This window comes from Sparus aurata, chromosome 9 (assembly GCF_900880675.1).
Source record: "Sparus aurata chromosome 9, fSpaAur1.1, whole genome shotgun sequence".
Lineage (NCBI taxonomy): Eukaryota > Metazoa > Chordata > Actinopteri > Spariformes > Sparidae > Sparus > Sparus aurata.
In genome coordinates, this window is record NC_044195.1 from 19,086,727 (window position 1) to 19,113,283 (window position 26,557).

The 26,557-nt window shown below is 40.0% G+C and overlaps 1 protein-coding gene across 2 annotated transcripts in view; it reads left to right on the forward strand.

Annotated features, from left to right (window-relative positions):
- The window catches only part of LOC115588800 (calcium-binding mitochondrial carrier protein Aralar1-like), a 31,366-nt gene that overhangs the window by 966 nt on the left and 3,843 nt on the right, over window positions 1-26,557 (forward strand). The window contains exons 1-14 of one of the 2 annotated variants that reach the window (XM_030429591.1): window positions 3,057-3,292; window positions 3,763-3,816; window positions 6,570-6,712; window positions 9,249-9,364; window positions 10,526-10,665; window positions 13,110-13,256; window positions 14,646-14,784; window positions 15,743-15,836; window positions 17,522-17,606; window positions 18,894-18,975; window positions 20,947-21,105; window positions 22,041-22,093; window positions 22,307-22,387; window positions 25,164-25,304. In XM_030429591.1, the coding sequence (XP_030285451.1) occupies window positions 3,281-3,292; window positions 3,763-3,816; window positions 6,570-6,712; window positions 9,249-9,364; window positions 10,526-10,665; window positions 13,110-13,256; window positions 14,646-14,784; window positions 15,743-15,836; window positions 17,522-17,606; window positions 18,894-18,975; window positions 20,947-21,105; window positions 22,041-22,093; window positions 22,307-22,387; window positions 25,164-25,304 (1,446 nt within the window). In that variant the 5' untranslated portion in view covers window positions 3,057-3,280. Of the gene's footprint in view, window positions 1-3,056; window positions 3,293-3,762; window positions 3,817-6,569; window positions 6,713-9,248; window positions 9,365-10,525; window positions 10,666-13,109; window positions 13,257-14,645; window positions 14,785-15,742; window positions 15,837-17,521; window positions 17,607-18,893; window positions 18,976-20,946; window positions 21,106-22,040; window positions 22,094-22,306; window positions 22,388-25,163; window positions 25,305-26,557 lie in introns of those variants that run through there. The other variant, XM_030429590.1, reaches the window with a different exon arrangement.

Here is a 26,557-nt window from a genome sequence, read left to right on the forward strand (position 1 = left end):
TACTAATAAAACAATCTGTTCCAATTTTGCTCTGACTGAAATTCATCTATTTATAAATTGTTTTTTTTTTTTTACAAAAATGTCCCACTTAGTTCAGTAGTCATGTCTCCCATAAAATATTTTGTCACAGAAGTGGCTTTTTCAGGGGGTGCATTTTCAGCAGCATAAATCCAAAGTCTACTGGAAAGTGTTACACAGCACATTTAGCACAGTTATGCACAAACCTCAGTAAGATAAAGTCTCAGTGATTCAGGCAGATTAGACAGCTAAACAACTCATCTGCCCTGGCACTTTCTGTGCTACTAGGGGGATGATAGGTTAACAAGGCATTTTGCTCATTTTGCCAACAAGAGGGATGGCACCCTAAAATTGCTACTGATTATGAGAGGAACTCATACCACAGCACATGAGCATCCTATTATCATTATACAAATGTATGATAAACAACACATTTTGATACAATTCCACCTAATTTGGATGAGTTAGTGAGAATAGAAAAAACTGAAATTGACTCTCTGGGGGAAAGTGCAAGTGTGAGCATCCCTGAGCCTGGATAATGCTGTGCTATCATCCCAGCCTCAGCTATTCTGTCCTCCAGGTGCACCAATGAATGACCTACCCAGTCATGTTTAAGCCACTGTAATTTTAGCTCTGCTACACTGTCAGCACTAGATTATCCCTTTCCTGAACAATACCATACCTTTTACAATCCTTAGGCAACAAAATGTGTCTGCATGCAGTCAATACATGCTGCTTGATCTCTGAACTACAAACTACAGTCGCTCAGACTATTTTCTGCAAATGCAGGGAATGAAAATATCCCACAGTAGAGGTAGGAAGTGCAATGTTGTGGTGTTAAAACAGTTTTGGTACAGTAAGTCCTCTGATAGTAATTTTCAACAAAATTCAGCAGTGTCTGAATTGGCTATCTGTGGCATACGTGTTTCATGTATGTAAGCTACTCAGGTGTATAGTGGTTTGGCCATTTATCATGGTGGTTTGATCCGTGAAAACTCCTTGAGCAGGAGCCCAAATTGCTTTTCATGTAAGAAGAGAAGAGTTGTGGCAGACTAAATGTGTCTGTCAGATGAATGTGATATTGTGTGATGAGAGAAGTGACACAGAGAAAGAAAAATCACAGCAATTTCACATATGAGCTCATGCTATGGGGGGTACAGATACAGTAGGTTTTGCATAGTTAGATGTTTGGTACCCTTGTGTTTTCAGTTTAAGACTGTTACCAATGTTGTAAAATGACATTTTTAAAGTTAGTACATTTTGCAAAGTACATTTTGCTTTCGGTAGCTGACTTTAAGTACATCATAATACTATATTCTTATTCAGTAGGTGATTTTGTGATATTTCTATTAGGGGGATGAGTCAGTGGGAGCACTTAACCTTGGACTATATAGTAAAAGCTATATCTGTAGTCATGTCTCCTCTAAATATTGTGTGGCTTCTCTGATCATAGAAATATTATAAGAATATTATAGAACTAATACAGGCAGCAGTGGGTCCGTATGATCCTCAATGATCCTATACAATGCTCTTCTGCGACTACATGTTTTCACTTTGATAATGAAGGTATTGCAACATTATTATATGAAGGCGTATACTGTATTATAGACTTTGATATTCATAGTTTATTGTTTAGAGAATATTATAGATTTAAGAGAAAACTGACAGAGGGGCTGGACTGAGAGAAAAACTTTGAATTACATATCCCTCTGCTACTTCAGAACCAGAGACAGCACCTTTGGATTCATCAATAAATAGCACAGTTATAAACTATTAATATGTCATAGCCTTGGTACCTTTATTCAGATCTGCACAGAAAGGGTCTACTCTGGACAGAGACCCATCCTCCAATCAAGCTTCGTGATAATTTGTTTGTTTGTTTGTTTTTTGTAATCCTGCTGATAAAACCAACCAACCAACCAAACAACAGATCTGGGCAAAAACATAACCTCCTTAGTAGCCACACTAGACTAAAGTTTTCAAGTAAGCGAGCCATCTGCCCATGCGCTCTCTCTACTACTAGGGGATGGAGATGGGGGATCAGAGGTTAACAAGGGGGGTGCATTTTGGTCATTTTGCTTCGAGAGAATGGAGTCCCCCCTTTGTGAAAAATATATATAATGGAAGCATGATATATTACAGTTTAATGATAAACCCTACTGTCCAAAATGAAAAGCTATGAGTGTCCCAAAACAATTAACTTTTCATATTGGAAACAATATATGCTGGTACATATATAACAAAAAGAGACATCCCCTGTGACTCAAAGACTACTTTCAGAAGGTAAGCTGCAGATACTGATTCCATGATTGTAAAAGTTGTAATGTTGTGGTTGTGTTCTGGCACAAAAAAAAAATAAAAAATCTGAAAGGAAAGAGCAAAAACTACATTGCATAGGAAATCTAAGATTCGGCCGATATCAGCACAACCAATATATATCAGTCAGGCTCTAATATTTCTTAACTTTGTGTCATTATATATACAAAACAATGAATACATTGGAAAACCTATCAAATATGGACAATGAACGTATTAGCTGCAGCCCTTTAGTTTCAGTTAGTTTCCCGTTTCCTATGTAGTTTTGGAGAAGAAATTTTAATATTTGCAATATTAATGAGGTAATAATACAAACTCAGAAATAATAGTTTTTCCCATAACTGAATAAACAAGTGGTTCTCAGAGGAAAATAAGGCTCCCAGCACACTGTTTGAAGCTAGAAAGGTGGCAGGGTCCGCCACATATAAACAAAGTAAAACAGTATGAAATTGTGTTGTTTATTCGGTCATGGAAACGAAGAGAGTTTGTTTATTTAGTTTGTTTATGCTTAAAAATAAATCAGTCAGTGAAGAACCTTTTCTTCTGATTAAAATGTCCTCCCCAAAACTACATAGTGCACCTTTACAATTCATTGTTTTCTTCAAGTTAAACCCTCGCTTTCACCATCACATTCCTCCTGTCAGCTGCAGTCTGCTGGGTATTTTGCTGTTGATTATCTGCACACACACTGAACCGTGTCCTCGTTTGACCCGAGCAGACAGGAAACTCCCCTCTGCTGTAGCTTCCCTGTCCGGCGCATCCCTCCGTGTCCGCAGCTCCTCGGCGGACACACCGCCCCGCAGGCAGAAAAGAAAAAGGACGACACTTTTCTAAATATACATTTTGCGCGCTCTGTCTCAGACCTCTCAGACTCTCCTGTCATGCCCGCTGTCATCCCGATGCCCAGCGCCTGCGCTAGTCCACTGCAGCTGACGTCACACCCAGCATGGCGGTCAAGGTGACTCCGTCAATATTTCTTATCAGATATTAATTTTAAAAGGCGGTAAAGCGGCCACGGGCGCGGCGGATGCGGAGGACAGCATGTCTGTGCGGACTCGTGGGTTTAAAGCTCGTGTCTTTAACGCAGCGGAGCCCCCCTTTCGTTTATCTCTGCATCTTTGCATAGGCGCATCTCTGCCGGCCTCGCACAGACAACTGTAATTTCTTTCCTCTATTGCATGTGTATATCAGGAGCGGGTGTACTTATTTAGTAGTGTGAAGGCAGTACTTTCACATGCATGGTGTTGTAGCTGTTGTTACAGTCTGTGTGGTCGATCCCGCTGAGCTGAATGCGTTAAAAATCAGAGATCAACAGTGGCAGACTGAACTTCACTTTCACTGGCTAACTGCTTCTTTTTTTGCACAGTCTCCTCATTAGCTTCAAGTGTAAGCAGCACTGTGATGATGTGACTTTGTGTTTTTGTGCAGGTGCAAGCGACAAAAAGAGCCGACCCCGGTGACTTAAAGACTATTTTTCTGAAGGTAGGACTCACGGATGACAATACATTCGCAGCACATACAGAAAGTGTGTGCCATGAGTCTACTAATGTGTTGCAGTCAGTGAGTAGTTTCTGTGTACCATCCACTGGGATGCATAGTTCAATAAAGGTCACACAAATGCTTTGACTAATTTTGGTTTTGCTTCAACAGAGGATTCCCCCATTCGCATTGGCATGTGACATGTCGTTTTTCTGCACGCCCTGTCCAAAACCCTTTAAAAAGAACAGCTCCCAGGCATCAGTGTGTAGGTTTGTTTACCCACACAGGTCGTGTTTGGAGTGTAAACTTGTTTCCTGTTTGAGGTACAAGTCGCCTTATGGTCCCTCCACATCTCTTGACTCCGCTATAAGAGGGCTGTGTAATTTCTAATGCATATTCAGGTGGAAGAGTTAATTACTGGAAGCTCATTCTGACTGCCTGTATAATTTGATTAAGAACTACTTGAGGCCTACTGTGAGGGTGAATGGATACACAATCATGTGACGGAGTAATGTGGCAATAAATTGCTCGGAATTAATATTTTCACTTAAAACATTAATTTGGCGGAGTGCAATGAATTGTATCCGCGAAAACACTCGGTGTGAAGGTCTCCTCCCACACTATTTCTCTGTTTATCTCATGCTCTCTCTATCCCAGGCTTGGCTTACACCCATGAGCATGGCCTTTCTGTTGCCAGTTCATGTGGTGCTTGTGTTTCCAGAGCTATCTCTGTTCCAACTTGAAACTCAACCCAGGCTCTAAAAATGACCTTATGTCTTAAAGGCTGACTAAGGTTGCAGGTTGAAGCTGAAGGATTTACTGGCTGTACATGTTTTCAGTTTTCAGAGTAAAACACGCAACACAATACTTGTAATGTGATCCTTATTGATTACATTTTTGTCACTGTGAGCTATGTGTTTTATCAGATGGGGTTTATACTTAAATCTGTTCACTGTAGAGCTATGGTCTCTGGTTCTTTTAGGCCATTGTGAAAAATCCATTAGCAGGACTGATGTTCACTAATATTACACATACAGGATATTTGCCTTAATGTGATAAACAAAATAGAATTTTTAGGCAGTTGAATCTCAAGATTAACAAACATTATCATCTGGTTACTGTGTCCATACAGTTTGATTTTTAGAGTTTCATAGTTAGTTGTCTTAAAATAAATGTATTTATTCAGAACAACTGGTCACTTGGAGCTTTTCTTTACAAGGAACCTTACTGTAGTCTAATTCTGTCCAAGAAAAATATCACAAATACAGGCGTGTATGGCTCCTCTTAGCTATCCAGCCTAAACAACAGAATCCAATCTCCATCTACCATCTCTGGGCTGGATGATGTGATGATAAGAACCCACAGCATCAGCTGGTAGAGCTCTCAGTCATTGGGAAATTTGGTCCTGGTGACTACTTTTGTAGCAGAAACTAAGACAGTAGTGATGTCGAACGTTTTGCTAGCTGGTTATATGTCTGTCTGTCTGTCTGTGTCTGTGGATAGACTCTGCAAGATACAGTCACGAAAATGTACAGGTTGTAGTTGAGATTGCAATGAATGTTGGGTTTGAAGATCAATGTCGTCTGAGCAAGGGGGCAGGAATAAGGGAGGTTGGAAGTGGGAAATGGGCCATTGGCCCCCAAACTTAAACCCCTGGCTCACATTTGTTTTAGGTTGCAGACCTCTGTAACCCTGTCCACTCTAGTGCAGGTGCCACTCTTTTTTGGGAATAGACCAATTATCAGCCTGACTGGTAATCAGGGCTGAATTAAGCTTCTTACGATTATCGGTATTGGTGATTTTTCTGTCATATTGCTGATAAAAAAAACATTCGCTATTGTTAAGGCCCTGAAAAAAAAATAGCGGTCGACCCAAAATCTTGTTGTCTGTTTTGTGTTTAAATTATGTAACTGGAGAAATTCATGGGCTATTTGAAGTCTGGCTATAGTTTACAGGGCATGTCAAATTTTTGAGAAAAAAAAGGTTGCAAGGTAGATCATATAGTTGTGACACTAATTTCAACCAACTGGGCTTATGACTGAAAAGTCCTGACAGTGAAAGAGCAACCTTGCTTATCCTGGAAGTGCCCTTCCAACAAGGCCTTGAGCTCCAAAGTGCTTCAGTGGAGCTGCTCAGCGGCCAGCAGATTGGGTAGCTTCCAGTTGTGAATGTGAACAGGGTGTTCCTGAAACAAGAGCCTGGCTCTGATCAGCTGTTAAACAAAGGTTAATACAGTCATCAACACAGTTACTGCATATAAAACATTGCAGGTAATAGTTATTAAAGTGTATGACACAGCTAAGCCTTATTGTAGGTTAAGCATCTGATATTTCTCTGTTTAAATGTCACTGTATGTCCATCCTTTGTTGAGATGGATATGGTTATATCTAGTGCATAGTGACGTGTGTTTTTGCTTTACATACAATGACAATGATTTGAAAGGGACTGATGCTTTCTGTCATGATGGGATTCAGCAAAGCATTGTATAAATGTAAATGTACTGTGTAGGGCCAGTAAATTGCAAACCATATGTGCTTGAATAGAAAACTAAACATAAAGACCTTATTGTCTCGAAGAGAAATCTATGGAGAAACCTGCAGTAAAAACAGACATGTTGATGTCTTATTGTTTTTTTTTTCTCTCCTTACATTCAGCGCCTCACATCATTTTCTCTCTATGTGCACAATGAGAAATTTTCCTTACAGATTCCTTATCTAAATCAACATGTAAGCCATTGATCTGTATCTCCTCTACAGTATGCCAGTGTGGTGGACGATGGAGAGCATTACATGACCCCCAGGGACTTTGTGCAGGGTTACCTGGGTTTACATGCACAGCCTCAGTACAATCCCAAAACTGTGGAACTGATAGCCGGAGTGGCCGACACCACTAAAGATGGGTAAGTGCCTACAGTGAGGTAAGCTGTGGATGTTCTCTGTTGATGTTGAGTTATGTGAATACAATTGAATTAACGGTCATTCCTGTTTATATCTGTATTTAAACAACAACAAAAGATTTGTGCACCTTGTTTTGATTTTGTTTTCGTTTCCTCACACTTAAATGCCCAGTTTGGTCAAGAATAAATATCGGTATCTTGCTATTTTTTGGCAGCTGCTGTTATTTAATTGGATGTGAAAGTATGTATTACTTGTCATAATTTGTTGTCCTTAGAGTAATGTAAGAACCAAGTGAAACTGGAATTTGCAGATTACATGCTGTCAGCACAATACTACACTACATGAATGGGCATTATTACACAAGACAAAAAGCATGTCAGTCTTAACTGACTGAAGTGCACAACAATGCCTTGTTTGCTGTGAGGATTAGTCTGTGTTGTATTAAAGGTCCAGTGTTCAGGATTTAAGGAGACCTATTGGTAAAAATGGAACATAATATCTACATTTATGATTTCATTAGTTTATTATCACAGGAAACTAAGAGACTGTTAAGGATTTATCTCAGTGATGTAGATGAATAACCAGCAGTCATTATCAGTCTATTCTAAACTTACACCTGAACAATTTAAAATCCAGTGAAAACATAAGATAAAGATATATATATATATACATATATATATATATATATATATATATATATATATATATATATATATATATATAAATATATACAGTGTTTCCTCTAGGATTTTTTTCAGCAGCCGGGGCAGGCTCTCCGGGGAGAAATGACACTTGACTGCAGATTTTACTTTTATGCCCAGCATAATCCCCCTTTTTATTGAATGGCTGGCATGGAAAATGGCTTTTTAAAGGCTGAATGTAAAAATAAAAAATAATAACAGAAATACAGCAATAATATAGATAAAATAAAACAATAAATAATAATTTCTTGATGGGGCTGTAGCATCAATGGCAAAGTTTGCATCTCTCTCTCCTGCATCATCACTTTGCTCTCCTGCTCCTTCACTTTGTTCCACTGCTCCTCCCTGTCTAATGTTACTTGTCTTATATGAGTTAGATAATTTACACTCACATCACATCTGATTACAAGTGTGAACACATTTTTTTACCTGACCATCATCATTTGAGTCAGTAAAAGGCTAATGATACCTGACTAGCATCATCTTCATCAGGTGTCTTTCTCTTCTTTGAGAAATATTTGAACAAGCTCATCTGAAAATGCAGTCAGCAGTTACATCATGGCGTGTATATATTCGCTTAATGCTATCAATTAGTTTACTCACGTTAGCGACACTGAGCTGAGTTGGCACCGGGCCCAATTAATTAAGCTACCGATATGTTACATAACCTAAGCTGGCCATCAATATTTTGCGAATGTCTATTGAACTTATAAAATCTATTATAAGTTTTCTTAAGCTAATAAGTCTACCTTTTCTCCGGTGAGTCATTGCCCTATTTTCAAGATGACACTCCTCTGACTCTCCGACCTGGTGCCTGGATGCTTGACGTGATGTCACTTTCAAGGCCGCGCTCTCGCGAGTAATTAACGTTGATGGTACCAGTAAGTACCATCAACGTTACTCCAAAGAGTAGATACTGAGCAAGATAGTTATCTAGTTTACCTCAGCACTCGCGACACTCGACCCAATGCAGGACTCTGCTGTGAAGGTGGAGATATGATGCGGCAGTGGTGTTTTTGCGACAATTTAAAAAAAAAAAAAAGAAATTTGAAGGAGCGGCGGCTAGGATTTATGAATGTAGAGGAAACACTGATATATATATATATTTATTCACTTAACAGTCTTGAGGTGCTCGTGTTTTCTGAGCACTCAAAGGATATCTTATCTATATTAGCTATAAAGTTGAGCTTCAAAGTTCATTCTAATTTATTATTGATGATTATTAAATATTGGGGTACCATGATCTTTTCGAGAAGAAAACATAATATTTATGTTTTCATGACTGAATAAACAAGGTGTTTTCAGAGGACAATAAGGTCCCAGAACACTGCTTGAAGCTAGACAGGTGGCAGGGTCCGCCACATATAAACAGATCTTTAAGGTCAATTTGTTTATTAGTTTATTCAGTCATGAAAACAAAGAGAGTTTGTTTATTTTGTTTTTTTATGCATTAAAAAATCAGTCATGACTGATCTTTCTCCTCTGATTAAATTTTTGTCTCCAAAGCTACATAGTGCACCTTTGATGATTATGGACAAAAGTGGACATTTCCTTGACTGGGAAAACTGATGAAGTTCATGTGATATGATCTGATATGATATGATGAAAGCACCAGAACTGCTATTCGCTGGAGTTTGTTGTTTGTGAAATTGACAAATGCTGTTTTTCTAAGCTCAAGAATGAGCTCTTAAGCTTAGCTAAAAAGGTCAGGCAGTATATTTCTCTGTTTATTTTCTCAGGGTAGACTGTTATATACAGTAATTGTATTGTTTTGTAATTTTGTCAAATATACATTATGCACTCTTTCTTTCTTTTTCTTTTTTTCTTGTCCAAACAGACTGATCTCTTTTCAGGAGTTTTTGGCCTTTGAGTCAGTTCTATGTGCCCCGGATGCCCTGTTCATAGTTGCCTTTCAGTTGTTTGACAAGACGGGCACAGGGAACATCTCATTCGGTATGTTCATGTTAATGTCTACAGCCTGGTCTGAGGGTGTGCTTCATGCTCAACTACAGAAGACTAAACATGATCCTTTGTACAGTGTAGTTTAAATGTTAGAATACTTTGAATAACTCTATTTGACTGAAGATGTTGACTTCATGCAGGTAATTAATGTTACTTAGAGGAACAATTCACCCAAAAATAAAAAAGTCAACAACAACATTATCTACTCACCCTCATGCTGATGGAAAGTCATCTGAAGTTTTAAAAACGTAAAAAAAAGAAGCCCACAATCTTCACTCTAGCTCTGACTCTAGCTGCTAAGCTTAAAATTTTAGCTCACACCCTGTCTGATATAGCTGCACAAGCTCAAACACAAGCTCAAACCATCTTTTCAAATCAATTTGGGATCTTAGGGCCTCCGGAGACTTGGATTACGATAACGATTATTTGTATTTTTTAAAGTTTAAAACAAATCCCTGTCTACTTCAGTTGTTTAGGAGAATGATGCGATGCTGTTTTGCCGTGAAGCTCCAGAAATGTTGTGTAGACTATGAAACTTCGAAACTGATCGAATTACTGAATTTTCATTCTTGGATGAATTGTTCCTTTCAGGTAAATTTTTGTTGTGTTGTTATGTAATCGATTTAGTGTAACATTTAATGTTGTAGGTCAAAAGTTCTATTCTGACTTAAGCATGTGTAGTCAATAAATGTGGCAGTAGCCATGTCTTTTTTATGTATTACATATGCTAGCAGCATGTGTTCTTAAAGTCTCATCTGAGGGCAGGACAGTAAGAGATCTGTGTGTAACATCACATTATAACCAACTCCATCTGACAAGAGGGGAAATGAATCCAGCGTGCCATAAACCAAGAGATGCAGAGTCGTACAAAGAGGCTGCTGCCATGTTCTGTCTGTGCAGTTGGCCTCAATAAAGCTGCCTGAAATTGAAAGCAGTGCTTATGCTGAACATTTCCCGGAAGGACTCAAAATATAAAAGGAGTGGGACTGTAAAACAGCCTTTTCAGCTCTGAAGTCCAAATAGACTCTTTCCTCGACTTTAACGAGGTTCACTGCAAATGGAATGAGGGTGCAATATAGATGTTCGAGTTGCATCTTTGCATGTTTGTCCCTCTGTCTCTTGTTATTGCTGAGTCGTGTCACACTCTTTCAGAGAATGTACGTGACATCTTCAGCCAGACCACAGTTCATCACCACATTCCCTTTAACTGGGACTGTGAGTTCATCAGGCTACACTTCGGTCATGAAAGAAACAAGAACCTCACCTACACGGAGTTCACCCAGTTTCTGCAGGTATGCATTCAATCTATACCTTCATTGTTTTATTTTAGATCTGATACGCTGCATCATAAAGCAGTCTGATGTTTAAAGGTTCCCAACATTTTGGGAAATATGCTTATTTGTTTTACTACCAAGAATTAGATGAGAAGACTGATACCCATCTCATGTTCATACCTGAAATATAAAGCTACCATCAGCAGCTGGTTATCTTAAAGACTGGAAGTAGGGGGGAACAGTTAGCTTCACTCTGTCAAGAAGTGAAGAAACAAATCTACTTATAAGCAACTCAAAAATCTCACAAATGTATTGGCAGATTAAAAAGGCAGATTAAAAAGATTACAGATTTATTGGCAGATAAATGAATTAACTGATCAACAGAAAGTGTATCATAAAAATTAATCATATACTTTTTGGATAATCTGTCATTTTTTTCATAGATTTTAACAAAATAATTTGCTGTCAAACATCCAAATATTCAATTGTGAACATCTGCTGCTTTTCCTTGTCCTAACATTGTACTAATTGATTATTTTTGGGAATTTTGGATTAGATGACATCACCTTGTGTATTTGGTCTGTGGTTCCCAATCTTTCAAGTCGCAGCAGGGACATTTTTAACTCACAAAAAAAGCCCCTAACCGAGACAGGTTACAATGAACCCACTGGCTGTAACACTTGACGCTTGGTGACAACAATGTGACGCCTTCTTCCCCCCGAATATCCTGCCACTGGTTGACCCTGACCACGTCAGATAGAGTAGACCATAGTAGTCAAACCATTTACTGAATGAAAGTGACAATGGATGCATTTTTTGTTTGTATTGCTTAAAGAAAAAAAAAAAATCTTGTCATAATAACAGTGTAATATAAAGAAATCTTGACTGTCCTGTTATCTTTGGCATCAAAAGCAAATCGAGTGGTGTAGGAAAAATTGATAAAAAAAACAAAAGAGCATGACAAAGACAGTTCATACAAACAGACATACAGTGAAGAAATTTCTCTGCCATGGGTTAAAAAACATGAGATAAAAACGATAAGTAGAGTGGGCCTGTAATACTACAGTAAATGGTTAGGAACAAAATGCTAAAGTGACAATGAATACATATTTGAAAAAAACTTTGCCCTTCAGCTCAAAGGAAAAGCAACAGATAAACAGTTTTTGTATGTAAATGCGACATGATACACGACAAAACATACTGACAACACAGCGAATGTCTTTTCACCTTTTCTTCCTTCAGCATCTTCAAAAATGTGCATCAATAAATGTAAAACCATTCATAATGATCACCTTTATCTTGTGGCGAGGCATTTTTACCCCGCTGAGCGACAAATGGAAATGACGTAACATGAACCACATGGCATAAACGATCACTTAAGATAATGGGGTTGTGGTGTGGAGTTGCATCTTTGTCCTGGTGGTTTGCGGTAGCCCATCATGCCATTAAGACACTTCACATTGTTGTTTGTCTTTATTGGTTGTTGCCTGTACCTCACTGAGACCTCTGTGCTGTTCAGGAGCGGCAGCAGCAGTTCGGTGAGGGAGGAACCTGGTTTGGAGTCTCGAGCCGTGGTCTCAGGCAGAAACTGGGTGGTCTGAGAGTTAGACAGGCAGCACTGCGGTGTGGGATCCCTCCAAGCACTTTGCGGTTTATCATAGTAGACGAGGGCTTCCCACCGCTGCACCAAAGACTCCTGTGTGTGCAGGATTTTATTTACATCTATTTATTATTATTGTCTTTTATTTTCCTGTCATGTCAAAGTACATTTCATTTCATTTAAAACACAAATGAGTGCAGTCCTATGTGTAGTTTTGATTTCAGATTTGAGTCTTGGCTCTGCCACCTTGTGGTTGTTGTCCAGACTTGAAACTTCACCGAGTGCAGACAAGGTGGAGCGTTTGTATGCTTGAGAAGTATGATGTTTGTGAGTTTTTCAGTTTTCAGCAATGCAATCATCAAACATTGTGTGAATTAATCGTCAGCAACAATCCACTGATTAGGTTATCAGAACCCGAATGTAAAGATGAAGTAACAGCTGAATATTGCAGTGACGTTGTGATCCTGTAGTTATATGTGATGAGCTTTGACAGCAGACATTGACCTGGGGTCAGCCTCCCCCTGCACCCACATCTGATTGCATGGTTGTCATATTGAATCACCTTCCTGTGGACACACCTGCCGGCCGCCTCACCGACCGCTCAGCTCAGCTCCGGGATCAGACTTCTCGGAGCTGGTTTCCATTAGTCTCTGGAGAGACGGTGGTGATTACAAACCCAGTGTCTGACACTGTCACATCTGCCTTTCACATCTGTCCAACACTGATATTATTATACTTTCATCCTCGAAATTTCTGTTTCTCTGTTCCCCCGTAACACGATGCTTCTCATCACAGGAACACATTCTTTGCTTCTTTTGTCAGCTAACAGCTTGACCTCCTCTCTCTGTGTGTGTTACTGCAGGAGCTGCAGTTGGAGCACGCCCGCCAAGCGTTTGCACAAAAAGACAAGAACAAAAGTGGAACCATCACCGCCTTGGACTTCAGCGACATCATGGCCACCATCAGACACCACATGCTGACTCCATTTGTAGAAGAGAACCTGGTTTCAGTGAGTTATAGAGAATGTTCTTCAGCAGTTGTTAAGGTGCAAGATGTAAGATAAGGCAACAATTTTAGTTTAAAGCAAAAGATAATACAAAAATGAAGAATTTCGGTTTCAGATGTGTATGTATTGTGCTGCAGAGATTTCTATTGAAGTTGGCATGCTAACCAGCTATCCCTGGGCCATACTGTCCTGTAATACTACTTTGTACCTCAAGAAGAGATAGATAGATACACTGATAGGTGTAGCTTAATAAATATACAAAATAAACTGGCAAATGTTTTTACACCTGTTTTCTATGTTAATTAGAAAAAATACAGCTTTATACCTTCTGAACCCGAGTTTCTCTCTTTCTCCGAAAAAGGATGATCCTAATTGCCTTATTAAGTCATCATAAAACACAATTCATTCAAACAAGCGAAAGGAAAATAAAACTCACCGAAACGGTATTGGTTTGTCTTTCCACTTTCCCAGCAATTACCTCTGGTTTGGTTTAAATAAATCCTTAATTCACATTGTTAGATGAAGGGTATATTCCAGCCACTTTTCCATAATGGAGATGTCTGACTTTTCTCTTGCTCCTCTCCCGCTTCATGTCTTTCCGATCCTCTTCTCCTTGTGCTGTGCCATAGACTGATTATCTGTGCCGATTTTAAGTGTGGTTCTGATTATTGGTATTGGTGGATTTTTTGTGTCCAATTGCTGATAGAATAAATGAGTTATTAGTCACCAGTCTGTGGTCCCACTCAATCTCCCGCCCACAACACTTTCTAATTGGTTTCATGTCACATAAATAAGGCTGTCAACACTGATTACTTTCAATCTGCTTAGTAACTAATAATTAAAGTTATCAAATAAATGTAATGGAGTGGAAGTATAAAGTTGTAGAAATGAACCAGTCAGGTAATAGTTCCACTAGCTGCATGGCTAACTGAGCTAACTAGCTAACAGCAGCCAGCTACACCCAAAGATACCTACCTGCTCAGCGCCAAACAACATACAAGCGTTAGCAACAAGCTGGTGATCACGGTGGAGCATTTAGCAGCTCAAGAGACAGATATTTCCCTCAAGACAAGGCGGAGACAAAAAACTGACAAGGAAAGTAAATGCTGGACTCACATTTACCAGGTGGCCACAAACACGACATGCAGATGTTGCTCCATAACTGCTGGAAATGTAAATAAGCAATGTTGTTCTCAAAAGTGACCTAAAAATTCAGTTACGGAGGTTTAAAACAAGAGTTTTAATGATACGGAAGTCCCCAGGTAGCTTAGATGTCCATATTAGTGATTTATATATTCAAGCATTGCATTAATCAGCACAAAATGTAGTATTTAAGAGAATATGATAAGATAGAGCCATCGAGCAGTAACAAATTTTTTGCTCTTTCTCCAGGCTGCAGGAGGCAGCACCTCACACATGGTGAGCTTCTCCTACTTCAACGCCTTCAACGCTCTCCTAAATAACATGGAGTTGATCCGCAAGATTTACAGCACCCTCGCCGGCACCCACAGAGACATGCTCGTTACCAAAGGTACACCTGAGGCACCACCGACATCACTGAAATGAGTCATGTGTGCATTTCATATGTGACTTGAAATGTGCGATCCTGTTTTAACTTTCTTGACAGACCGGTGTGAGTGAACACACAGGGAACATTACTGTAGCACTAAATTACTAAGGTAAATGAACATTTTTAACCTGGTAATCAGATCACCTCTTACATGTAGACCTGTGTAACTGATCAGTCACATCTGTTCCTACATATGTTTTTCCCATTGAGATGCAAACTGTAGCCTGCTCCTCTCCTCTCTCTCCTTGGTTTCCCTCCTTCTAGAAAACACTTTGGGTAAATAGTAATTGCAAATAATTCTTGTTATGTGTGCTACATACAGACATATCAGACATGTGGGTTCAAAGTGTAAAGCAAACACTCACATGTCAACTGTCAGTTGCAGAAAAGTATGTCATTGCAGCACTCGAGGTCAGAGAAGCAGGCTCGTACGCGAAGGTTGCAACGCTTGGACCTGACAGGAAGGTTCTTTGTGGGGATGTGAATAAAGAAATATTTTCCCTCCTTCAACGACCACCATTAGGTTTCCTTTGAGAAAGACAACCTGATGGTAATGGAGCTTCTCAGCAGGCAACAGTAAAGAAGTGAATATAAAGCGCATATAAAAGAGTGACGCACACAGGGGGCTGCTGCTGAGAGATTACATGCTCAGTTAGTGTACTCCAGGGTAAGGAGGTAAAGCACATACAGGAGTGATCCTGTCTTTAATCTCCTTATTCATACCCCATTTGGCATCAAGCATCCCCAATAGCACCAAAACAAATAGGTATTTGCAAATACTATTTGATACTAGCCTGCTGTAGAAAATACCTGGTGTGTCGTTAATCCCTTAGCTTCATGTTTGACTTTAATGTGTCAAGGCTCCATTGATTGAAGTCCTGTTTGTATTAATTTATTTCTTCTCTTTATTGCATCATAGAGGAGTTTGTTCATGCTGCAAATAAGTTTGGTCAAATCACTCCAATGGAGATCGACATCCTGTACCAGCTCTCTGGTCTCCACACTCACTCCGGGTAAGATTTTACTGTTTTAATCCTCTTGAGTCGCCTGTTCACCTGTGAATATGCTGTTTTATATGAATTATTTACAGCAGAGTGAAGTTGAGAAAACCAGTGAAAAGAACAGGTGTCGGACTTTCACACAGAATCTCTTTTTTTCTTCTCTGGACCATAGAACATTGAAGGGAATTTATAAAACAGTGCATTATATATATTTATTTCTTTTAATATTAATTTGAATAGGGACAAGTATGTGGTATAAACTGATGCCAGACATTTATAGCCAAGTTAATTTGCATTGCCGGTCCTTAGATGGGACATAAAACTAAACAATACATGTAAACAAACAGTGAAAATATGACAGAAAATATGTACAAGACACAAACAATATAATACACAAAATGTATTGAATTTGATTTAATTGAAAAATAAGTATAAAAATAAAATCTAAAATGTAATAAAATCACTTTCCATGTAAATATACTGTGCAGTGGTTTTATATCTCACATTTTATTCTGCTCTATTTTTCTGTATAAATAGTTAAACAATATTTTTACTACTAGATCTGATTAATATTGATATTTTATGTGATTATGACAAGGGCTGGACAATATATCTATATAAATCGTTATTGTGATATGAGACTATCTTAGATGGTATATTTTGTAATAGTACCAATAGTCATTCCTACAATATTGTTGCAACATTGATACAGAGGTATTGGTAAAAAAAATAAAAATGGGTATTATTATGTTGATTATTAAGTCATTCAGCCCCTCATCTTTGAAAGAGCAGAAACAAAACAAATTCATGAAACAACCTTTAATTTAACCTTCTTTCACATGAAAAAGTACCTGCTTCAAAAGCCTTTAGCCCACTATACAGCTAGCCGCTCCATAAAAATAATTTTCCAGTACTTACATAGCCTCACACACTAATGACAGGGATGACAGCACCCGTGCAAAACTGATGTACTGTTGGTAAATATCACCTTATTTGCAGAAGGCAGTCAACAAGGGGAATATCAGCTGACACCAATATTCAGTCATTATATTGGTGCGTCCATATTTTAAAGGTCTAAACAGACAAGACACAAAATGACAAAAGACAAAAATGAATGTGTAAAGAGATGACAAAAATTAACCAAAATCAACCTGTATTTTAATTCTAGAAATTAAAGTTTTGTCTGTGCAGTCACTCAGGTAGGTTCTGCTGCTGTTCTTAAAATCCACTGAGTGTCTTCAAAACATTTACACAACACTGTGTTATTTCTTATTCCAGCATGAATGGAATAAATATGTTGCAGGTCTGTTTATTGGCTATAAAGATAAAGTTATTGCTCATTCACTTTAACAACAGTGGCTCCACTGGCTGATTTACAAGACAAACATAAAACATGGATACAGACTTTATGATGCGTCAGGCCGCTGGGGAATATTTGTGTCTCAAACATTCAGCAACAAAACACTTTCATTTACTCACTGGGCCATGGGCACTCATCCAGCTTTGTTTGTCCGCTGTTTATATAATCTTAAATTAAACTTGCAGTAACTTGGAGTTATATGCCAGTAAAAGCTCTGTGGAAAATCTTACATCACTGGCTGCTGCTCGCTGTAGACGCAGAGCTCTCTGCTTTTTTCCTGGCCTGACTCCCTCCCTCCCTCCCTCCCTCCCTCCCTCCCCTGCTGTTGTGTGTTAAGGCGGCTGAACCAGGCAGACATTGAGAGGATAGCCCCGCTGGAGGAAGAAGCCATGCCGTACCACCAAGCAGAGGCCCACAGACAGGTAGCCTGAGTGACTCCTCTAATACACCTTACATCCTCCTGCCTTTTATCAGAGCTTCTTTCTTTTCTCCCCCTATGCTTCCTTCTCAGAAAAAAGGGAGAATGTACAGTGACTGAATTAGCAGAGTGCCCATGTTTTTCTTCCCTTGTGAAGTGCATTACTTAAACTCCCAGATAAAAGTACACCAATTATAGTTACAGAAGAGGAATGGATTGTTGCGTTGCTCCTCTCCATGAAAGGCTCTCCCCATTTTATTCAGTATGGCTGCACATACACCTCAGCTGCAATCACACATCTGAGACGCTAATAAGAGGCTTTTATCAGTGCGGGGCTTGAGGAGTTTTAGGAGCCTTTAGCAGAGTCTGCTAATGGCAGAAGGGTAGTGGGAGTCAAGGTGGATGTGGGAGAACAAAATAGTTCCTGCCTCCACCGGATAACGCAGCTCTATATCAGACTGTGGTCAGAGCTTTCAGGCCACTCATGCTCCTGGGACTCAGGCTCAGAGGTCTGGAATTTGATTCCCTTTTGGGGGGGATGCTGCAATTCTCGGGCCTGCCCTTTAGTGGAAGTAGGCTAATTGTTTAAACCCTTTGATCAAGACCTCGATCTTGTTAGCGTGGAGCCCTCGGTGGAAGCATCTGGGAAGAGGAAAAGACTGATCGGCCCCTACTCCCCTTCTCATCTGGTTTGGGAAAAGTTACTCACCCTGCTTCAACCTGCACACACACACAGACACATACGCACGCACGCACGCACACACGCACGCACGCACGCACGCACGCACACACACACGACTTTAGCTCCCTTGAACTGTGTAATATTCATGTAGATACTTATCTGTACATGGAAAAGGCTTGTGGGGCTAATCTGTTGCCCTACACCACAGTGAAAACAAAAGGGGCTCCGCTTTCAACATCAAATACCAATACAGAGATCAAGTTGATAAGAGAGAAATTATACTTTGTAGTAAAAATAAAAGAAGACCTTTAGCTTGAAGCCTCCCACATGTAGCATGTGTGGGGAACTGTGGCTGCAGGTTCACACAGTCATTCATCCTGAGCTGTTCTGTCTGTGACATTTAATACCGGCTGATGATGAATTAGACGTTATATGACATGTCCACATTCCAGCGCCTTCCTCCGCCGTTGAGTACTCCACAGCATTTTTCTTTCCACAATGTATCTGGTTCGCTATAGATTAATAGCCAGCCGATTCATGGTTTGTGTTCTGACCCCCCCGTCTTTCTCCAGATTCATTTGACCACTGGTGTCTTTTTCTCCCATACAGCACGCTCATGAAACGTCTCGGCCCGTCTGGCTCCAGGCTGCAGAGTCTGCCTACAGGTTTACTCTGGGCTCAATCGCTGGAGGTGAGTGACATGTCTGCGGCGGAGCCCCCGGCTCGCCCGAGGGGTAACCTTAGCCGACCAGACTGGCGCACTGAGGCCCCGAGGCCGGCCATTGTGCTGGCAGGGGAGAGGGGTTGTGATGTGAGGCTCCAGCATTGTGCTGCTGTGCCACCGGTGGCTCCAGGCTGTCGTTGGGAGTCGGAGCTTTTGGAATGACACAAATCTTCCGGAACCGCACACTCTGGAATCTCCTCCTAATTACACTGGAAGGAACTGATACAAGGAACATCTGACATAACTGCCCCTCAGATAGGAACACACTCTGACCCTCTGTGTGTGTGTGTGTGTGTGTGTGTGTGTGTGTGTGTGTGTGTGTGTGTGTGTGTGTGTGTGTGTGTGTGTTTGAAAGAGTGTGCTCTCCACAAATAAGCCAACTTAGCAGTGGTCAAAAAGAAATCACAAGCAGTGTTGAAACTAATGATTAGTTTTGTTATTGATCATTCCGACAGTGATTTTTATGAATAATTGATTAAGCGTTTATTCTAGGAAATGTCCCAAAAAAAGAAAAAAAAGCGTCACGATTTCCCAGAGCCAAAAGTGACATTTCTAAATTGCTTATTTTGCCCGACCAACAATCTCAAACCCAAAGAGAGACACGAGGTCTCTTCCTTCTGATGGACCAGCCTTTAAGAAAAAAACTGTTTAAGAGACAAATAATTTTTTGATCCCGTTTGAATTGTGCCATGAATTACACATAAGTTTGTCAATTAAAATTGAAATTATTCAACTCCAGAAAAGTCACAGGTTGAAAATAGTTCACAAACTGTTCATAGTTGGACTTCACACCCAATACTCAAGTATCGACCTGTGACGCTCACAGAAACCCATAACCGATATTTCAGAGCTGCTTCCGTATATATGAAGCTTGCAGAATTGACTAACTCACCGTTCATATAACTGCAGCTGTCATTTGATCACAAAATTAAGTTTTACTTTAATTTTCACAACAAAGTGCGATTTTCCTGACTTGCAAACTTATCTTGGGATCAAAAATTATTTGTCTTTACTGTCATAAAGGACAAAGAAAAGCAGCAAGTTCTCAAGTTTAAGCTGAAACCAGCAAATCTTTGACATTCGTGCTTAAAAGATGAATGAATCAATTAATAGATGATCAAAATAGTTGGCATTGAATGTTATTTCGATTAACTAATCGACTAATCGTTGCAGCTCTAATCAGTAGGCTCATGTTGAAAAATGCCATGTCTCTGTGGTGGTAATGAGTTGTTTCCATGCTGACCGAGCTGTTTGTGTCAGAGAAGAGTCATTACGACAGCCTTTGATGTCAGACAGGACATAACACTGAGAGCAGCAGAGTTTAGCGCAACTTGCTGCAGTGTCGCCTCCACAGACGGTTTTCCCACAGCTACCAGACTTCCTACTCTGAGATTAATAACAATTCTCAAATAGTTTATACACAAACACATCTGCAGAATTAATACTGTACAAATCAATTGTGAAAGGCACAACAAATTAATTAGCCTCAAGACAACTTTCCAAGAGCACAACAATTTCTAATTTAGAGCTGGAATGATGAATGAATCATCAATTAGTTGATCAACAGAAAGTTAAAAACAACAACAATAAGTTAATTTAAACCTACTTTTTTGAAGGATTTGGTGCTTCTCTTTGTCATACATGGTTTTGGACTCTTAGTCTCTTTTTGTCCTGTTTTGTTTCTCTTAGGACAAAACAGTACCTTTAAGATGCCACCTTGGGCTCTGTGAATTGAAATGTGCCTTTGCTTTTTTTTCCTACTTTGTGACATCTTACAAACAAACAGTGAATTAATAATGAAAAAGTTTTCAACCTAACTCTCACTGTTGCTAGTATGTGTGTGTAGAAAAAGCATAAAAAGGTGATCCATTTGTGTTTACATTATTTACAACAGCAAAAGAAAAAATTAAACCGGTGACAAATGTGTGTGTTTTGCAGCCACCGGTGCCACAGCTGTGTATCCAATCGACCTGGTGAAGACACGCATGCAGAACCAGCGCTCCACTGGCTCCTTTGTAGGAGAACTGATGTACAAGAATAGCTTCGACTGTGCAAAGAAAGTGCTCCGTTACGAGGGCTTCTTCGGATTCTACAGAGGTAATCGTTCGCAGCACGTAAACAGGACCTGTGTGCAAGCCGACATATGCGTCTCAAACCACGTTATGGGAAAAGCATTAGGATTTGTCAGTGTGCTAATATCTGCAGCATGGTTTGCTAATTGATACCAGAAACCTTTGCCCTCCCTGTTCAGTGGTGAATAAAGCAACACCCAGGGGTCGCGTTTTCATTATCTCGGTGCCTGGGAGAGAGCTCCCCGAGGAGAATGACCAGCAGAACTCATGTAGTAGCAGTGTCTGATCTGCCTCTGTGCCGATGGTGATAATGGTGCTGAAGGCTTGTGATATTCAACACTTCTACCCTCGGGCTGTTCATGTGAGGGAAGTCAAGACTGCCATCTACTGCTGCCTCCACCACTGCAGCTCTCTGCCGCTCTGCCTTTCTTCCTTCCTCCTCCTCTCTTGCACATGATAAGGGGTGATTGACTCCGAGACAGACACGCTCGGCTGTTTTCTGGCCGCGTACCAGCAGCAGTCACTCAGCAGCTCCTTCAGAAGTTTATCTGGCTCGATGAAGGACAGGCGGTGAAACAGTATGGCGGTTATCGCCACCGTAGCACCCGCCCCTCCTCCCCCCTGATCTTGTCCGTGACCACACAGCTCTCTCTGTTCCCCGCCATCAGTGGGATCAGGCCTCAACAATGCTGATCCCATACGCACCAGCAGTGTCATATTTTTGGACTTTTGTTCAAATTCAATGGGACCTTTGTGTTTTGGTGCATCAGATGTATCAGCCTTATCTGTAAATATTTATGGGTTTGTTTTACGCACACAAGAACCCTGCAGCTTACATTGTTCTGGCTGTCAGTGGATGTATTCATTCAGTAGAGATAAAAATGTGCATTCATTTCCAGCCAGACTTTGTCTCTGTCTCTGTCAGGTATTCTAATGGTATCTATGAATAATATTTTGCAGGTCTCCTCCCGCAGCTCATCGGCGTCGCCCCGGAGAAAGCTATCAAACTCACGGCAAGTCATTCCACTGTGTAGCTCAGAGTGTTCAAAAAGTTGCTCCCAATGATTCAGTGTGAATGAAAAACATGCAGAGAGCGCAGAAGAAATGCACTCTTCGCAATCAAGATGTGACTGCAGCCACAAGTTAACATTAATGCCCCGCTATCAAGATTGAGATTGTGTGTCTCATCTGCCTATTTTTCTTGTTCTTCTTGTCCTTTTTTTCAGATGAATGATTTTGTCAGAGACAAGTTCACCACACAAGACGATACCATCCCTCTGCCTGCAGAGATTCTCGCTGGTGGATGTGTAAGTATCACTTTTGAGATCTTTTAAATTCAGTCTGTAGATGAACTCAAAACCAAGTAAAAAAAACACTTGAAAGATGTGCAAAATACACATGATTTAAAGTAATTGTTATCGGTACATATTGGAAATTATGTGCTGTCTTTTACTATTGCTCATCCTATTTGGTTTACTAAACAATATACATGCAAAAGCAACGACTTAATGGAAAAAGAAAAATCCATCCTTTCACTTGTATGACTTGATAAATATCTTAGTTCAGTACAAGAGAAATCAAACTGCATTAAAGCATTTTAGAGAGGAAATAACAAACACACACTGCTATTTAGATTTATGTTAATATGATATAAAGCTTAGAGAATCTGCAGGATTATACAGTTGATTAATCGATAAACATCGATAAATTGAATGTCAGGGCTATCCAAAGTTGGTGCAGAGGGGCAGAGTGACACTATGTGCAGGAAGTCAGTCAATTAGGGAAACTTGGGATCCTCACATGATTTTCCTAACAATATAATACAGTCAGTGTCGTCAAAAATATCAATTGTTCAATACTGATCACTTCTGAATATTTGAAATGGTCTCAATACTCATCTCCGCAGTATTGATACAGTACTAGTCACACTTTTCTGCTCTCTCTTCTCCCCAGCAGTCGGTCCCCCCACACAATATTTTTAAAGACATTATCTGGAGAGAAAACATTGAATGGTTCGAAAAAGATCTGATATTCAACATTTAGTTCAATCATCTGCTGTTTTCTGCAAAGTTGTCCCTTAATGTCATATTATAGGCTTCATAAAGGTATCTTTTAATGAAAATCTAAAATGTTATGCCATCAGTATTATCAGATATCAATATTATATAAGTTATTTTATCAAAATGAAAACATCAAATAACACGACGACCACTACTTGTCACTTGCCAACCCTCTCCCGAGTCCCGGCTTCCTCTCAGGGCCGCAATTCTCCTGTGTTTCTCACAATTTATGTAAAATTTCCACACCTTTTTTTTTTTGAGTTATCACAACACTGGTACTGTACAACATGTAGTCTGCTGTCATGTCGCCATTTTGATCAAGGGGGTTAAACATAGGGCAGTGGTGTGCACATAATCTCTAAGGGGCAAAAAATGAATGAATAAAAGAATACTGATTTGTGTCAGAGGGGCAAATTAGTTTGCATTCTTTCCAGAGAATTAAAAGTAAAATTATTTTTCAAAGTATTTAACATAAAAATGCTGTTGCAGTTTGTTGTTTTTATTCTTAAGAAGTCACCAGAATGCACGTCTCTGAAACTCAATCCTTCTTGGGGAGGACCCCCAGGTTTTCAAAATCCTCTCTGTTTCTGAGGTCTTAACATTGGCAAGTTTGCTACTGCCTATAAAAGCTTTGTATGTGTGCTGATGATGGACCTTCATCTAGAAATCATACCAGCCAGACTGGCAGATTGTTTAGCATTTTAGTTAAAGAGACATTTTACAAGTATTTTAAGATTTGTGAATTGATCATCTGTGGGATTCTGATTAATTGAAATTTAAGTTTCCTTGTTTTCATCAGTGTGTTCCTTTCATGTATAAACTGCCGTCCAACAGTTCATAGATCTGCTGGATAAAAAAATTAACTTCTGTCCCTCTAAAGTGAACATTACTTTATCCTGGCCAAATTACAATATTACAACATGTTTTGAGAGTGACACCAGATTACAGATGTAATTCCTTCACTCTGCCTCTCTGCTGGCTGTGTTGAAATGGAACATGCAGCAGAGCCCCGCAGGTTGCTCACAGAGGAACAGGGTCTGCAGGGTCGTGACCCCTGTCAGGGTGTAATTGTAGGAAGAGGCCCTGGAGGGTCGTGGTTGAAGCTCGGTCTAGCTCTGCGTGATTGAGTTTGACAACGTGGTCCATACCCGAGGCGTGGTCACAGCGCAGGTCCCCTCGCAGGACAGCGAGGATGTTTCCAATACAGAATTGTAACAGCTAAGGAGACTTCCCATATATGGCCTCCATGAGATTTGAATTCATTTCTATGGACCAGACTGCATCCTCGTGAGATTTTATTAAAGTTAAAGGGCTGTTTAATCTGAATTATCGCTCCCATCAGAGGAGAGAACTGAAGAAGATAAAAGAGACGGGTTGAATGCATCAATCTTCAGAGCAGCGGATATTCCCCCACCGCTTTGAAAATGACTAAATGTGCCAGAGCTTTTTTTAGACCTTTGCTCGGATGTTTACAGATAAGACCCCTGCCCTGAGTGTCACCAGCAGCCATCCTGGGGCCTGATTAGATTTGGGGAGGGTGATAAATGTGCCTGAGTCAGAGGGTGCCGTGCCTTTAGGGCATTGCCTGCCCGGACCGGGTGATTCAGCACTCTCCCCTGGGAACAAGGGTGAATTGGGGAAGTGTGCGGCAGTGAGGCCAGGCTGGGCCACTCACCCTGCCACAGGAGGTGCCTCAGGGGAGGGCGAGGGGGCAGAGGGCCTGTGCCAGGGTCAGAGCCTCTCAACCACGAGACGGGCTTCTACTTACCCTACGTCTGCTCTCTTTTGACCCCAGTTGTTCTTCTATCAATGCCAGCTTTTCTCTCCTCCTGTCAAGGCCATTCTCTTACTATATCAGTGGGAAAAAGTATCTTTTGTGCTGAAGTTTACTGAGATAATTGGAAAACCCCTACTAGGGAGAAATGCTTACACATCATTACATCTTCACCCAAAGTTCACCCCTGAGTCCATCTCATAAACCTTTCTCTCGTCAGCAGTTTCTCTTTCCTGTTGCATCCTGCAGGCCGGAGCTTCCCAGGTGATTTTCACCAATCCTCTGGAGATCGTTAAGATTCGTCTGCAGGTGGCTGGAGAGATCACCACAGGGCCCAGGGTCAGTGCCCTGAATGTTGTGAGAGACCTGGGCTTCTTTGGCCTCTACAAGGTAGGTCAGCACCTCTGCAGCACCATGACGTCTGCAACAGCAACCAAGGGCATGTTCCTGAGATATAACACCAACAACAAGGGTTTATTTATTGTTCACTTCAGCATATTAAGAAACAATAGGAGAAGTTTGAGGGAAGAAAGATGACGTCTGTAGACCTTGTCAGATTAGCAGTTCAAAACACAGAGATTCAATTTATTTTCAAACACCTTGTTTCCCCACAGTTTTGTTCTGTGTCCATAATTATGGGAATAAGCTGCTATTGTTAAACACAAGGAAATGCATTTCTTTACAGATGGTTAGGGAAAACACCACAAGCATGGGAAATAAGATTATAATCTCCGTTCTGTAAAAAACAGGACCAAAAGTGCAGAACAACAAGTCAGGAGTTTGGCCTGCCAAGTGTACAGACAGTTTTCTGAAATATTTTGGTAAAAGACATGTTTTTTTTTACTAATGTCAACTGAATATGCTGTCGAACTTCTCACTTATAACAAGTGTGTAACTAGAACTGTATTACATGATTTAATCAGAGATCACAGAGGATCCATGGACAATAGAAATTACATCAACTTCAGCATCAACCTCAAAATTAGGATGGAACTGAGGAATACTGGGTTTTGTTAACTTAAACAACCAAAAATGTTAATAATAATTAAAGTAGTTAAACAACAGGTGATGAATCTGCAACTAATTGATTGATCAACTGAACATTTAAGCTTCTTTACTTCTGACTAAGAGCTGTAACAATGCGACGCCCTCTGTAGATATAAAAGGCTCATTGATGAAATGAAAACAATTCTTAATTTAAATTGATTATACACTAATAAAAACACAATTATAAATGTTATGTTGCATTTCTGCCCCAATTGCTCCTTGATCGTGCACACGGGACCTTTAAGTAACTGTTGGAATACCACAATGTAACAGCACTTAGACAGAAGAAGGCTCCTCCAAATGAATATCATAAACACGTCAAAATATAAAATATTCCTTTCAGTGTTAAATTATTATTAATTATTGTACTGGTTTGTTATTAATTCTGTGGTAACCTCTAAAGTACATTTTGGCAGTAGGTGAAGTTTCTAGTTACTTTAGCTGCATTGTTGCGTGGGAAGAAATCAAAATACTCAACAGGTCATTTAAAAACACAACATCTCAGTCAAAACAGGACACATTAAAGGTGCACTATGTAGTTTGGGCCAAGAAATGTTAATCAGAGGAGAAAGAGAATCTTCATTGAGAGATTATTT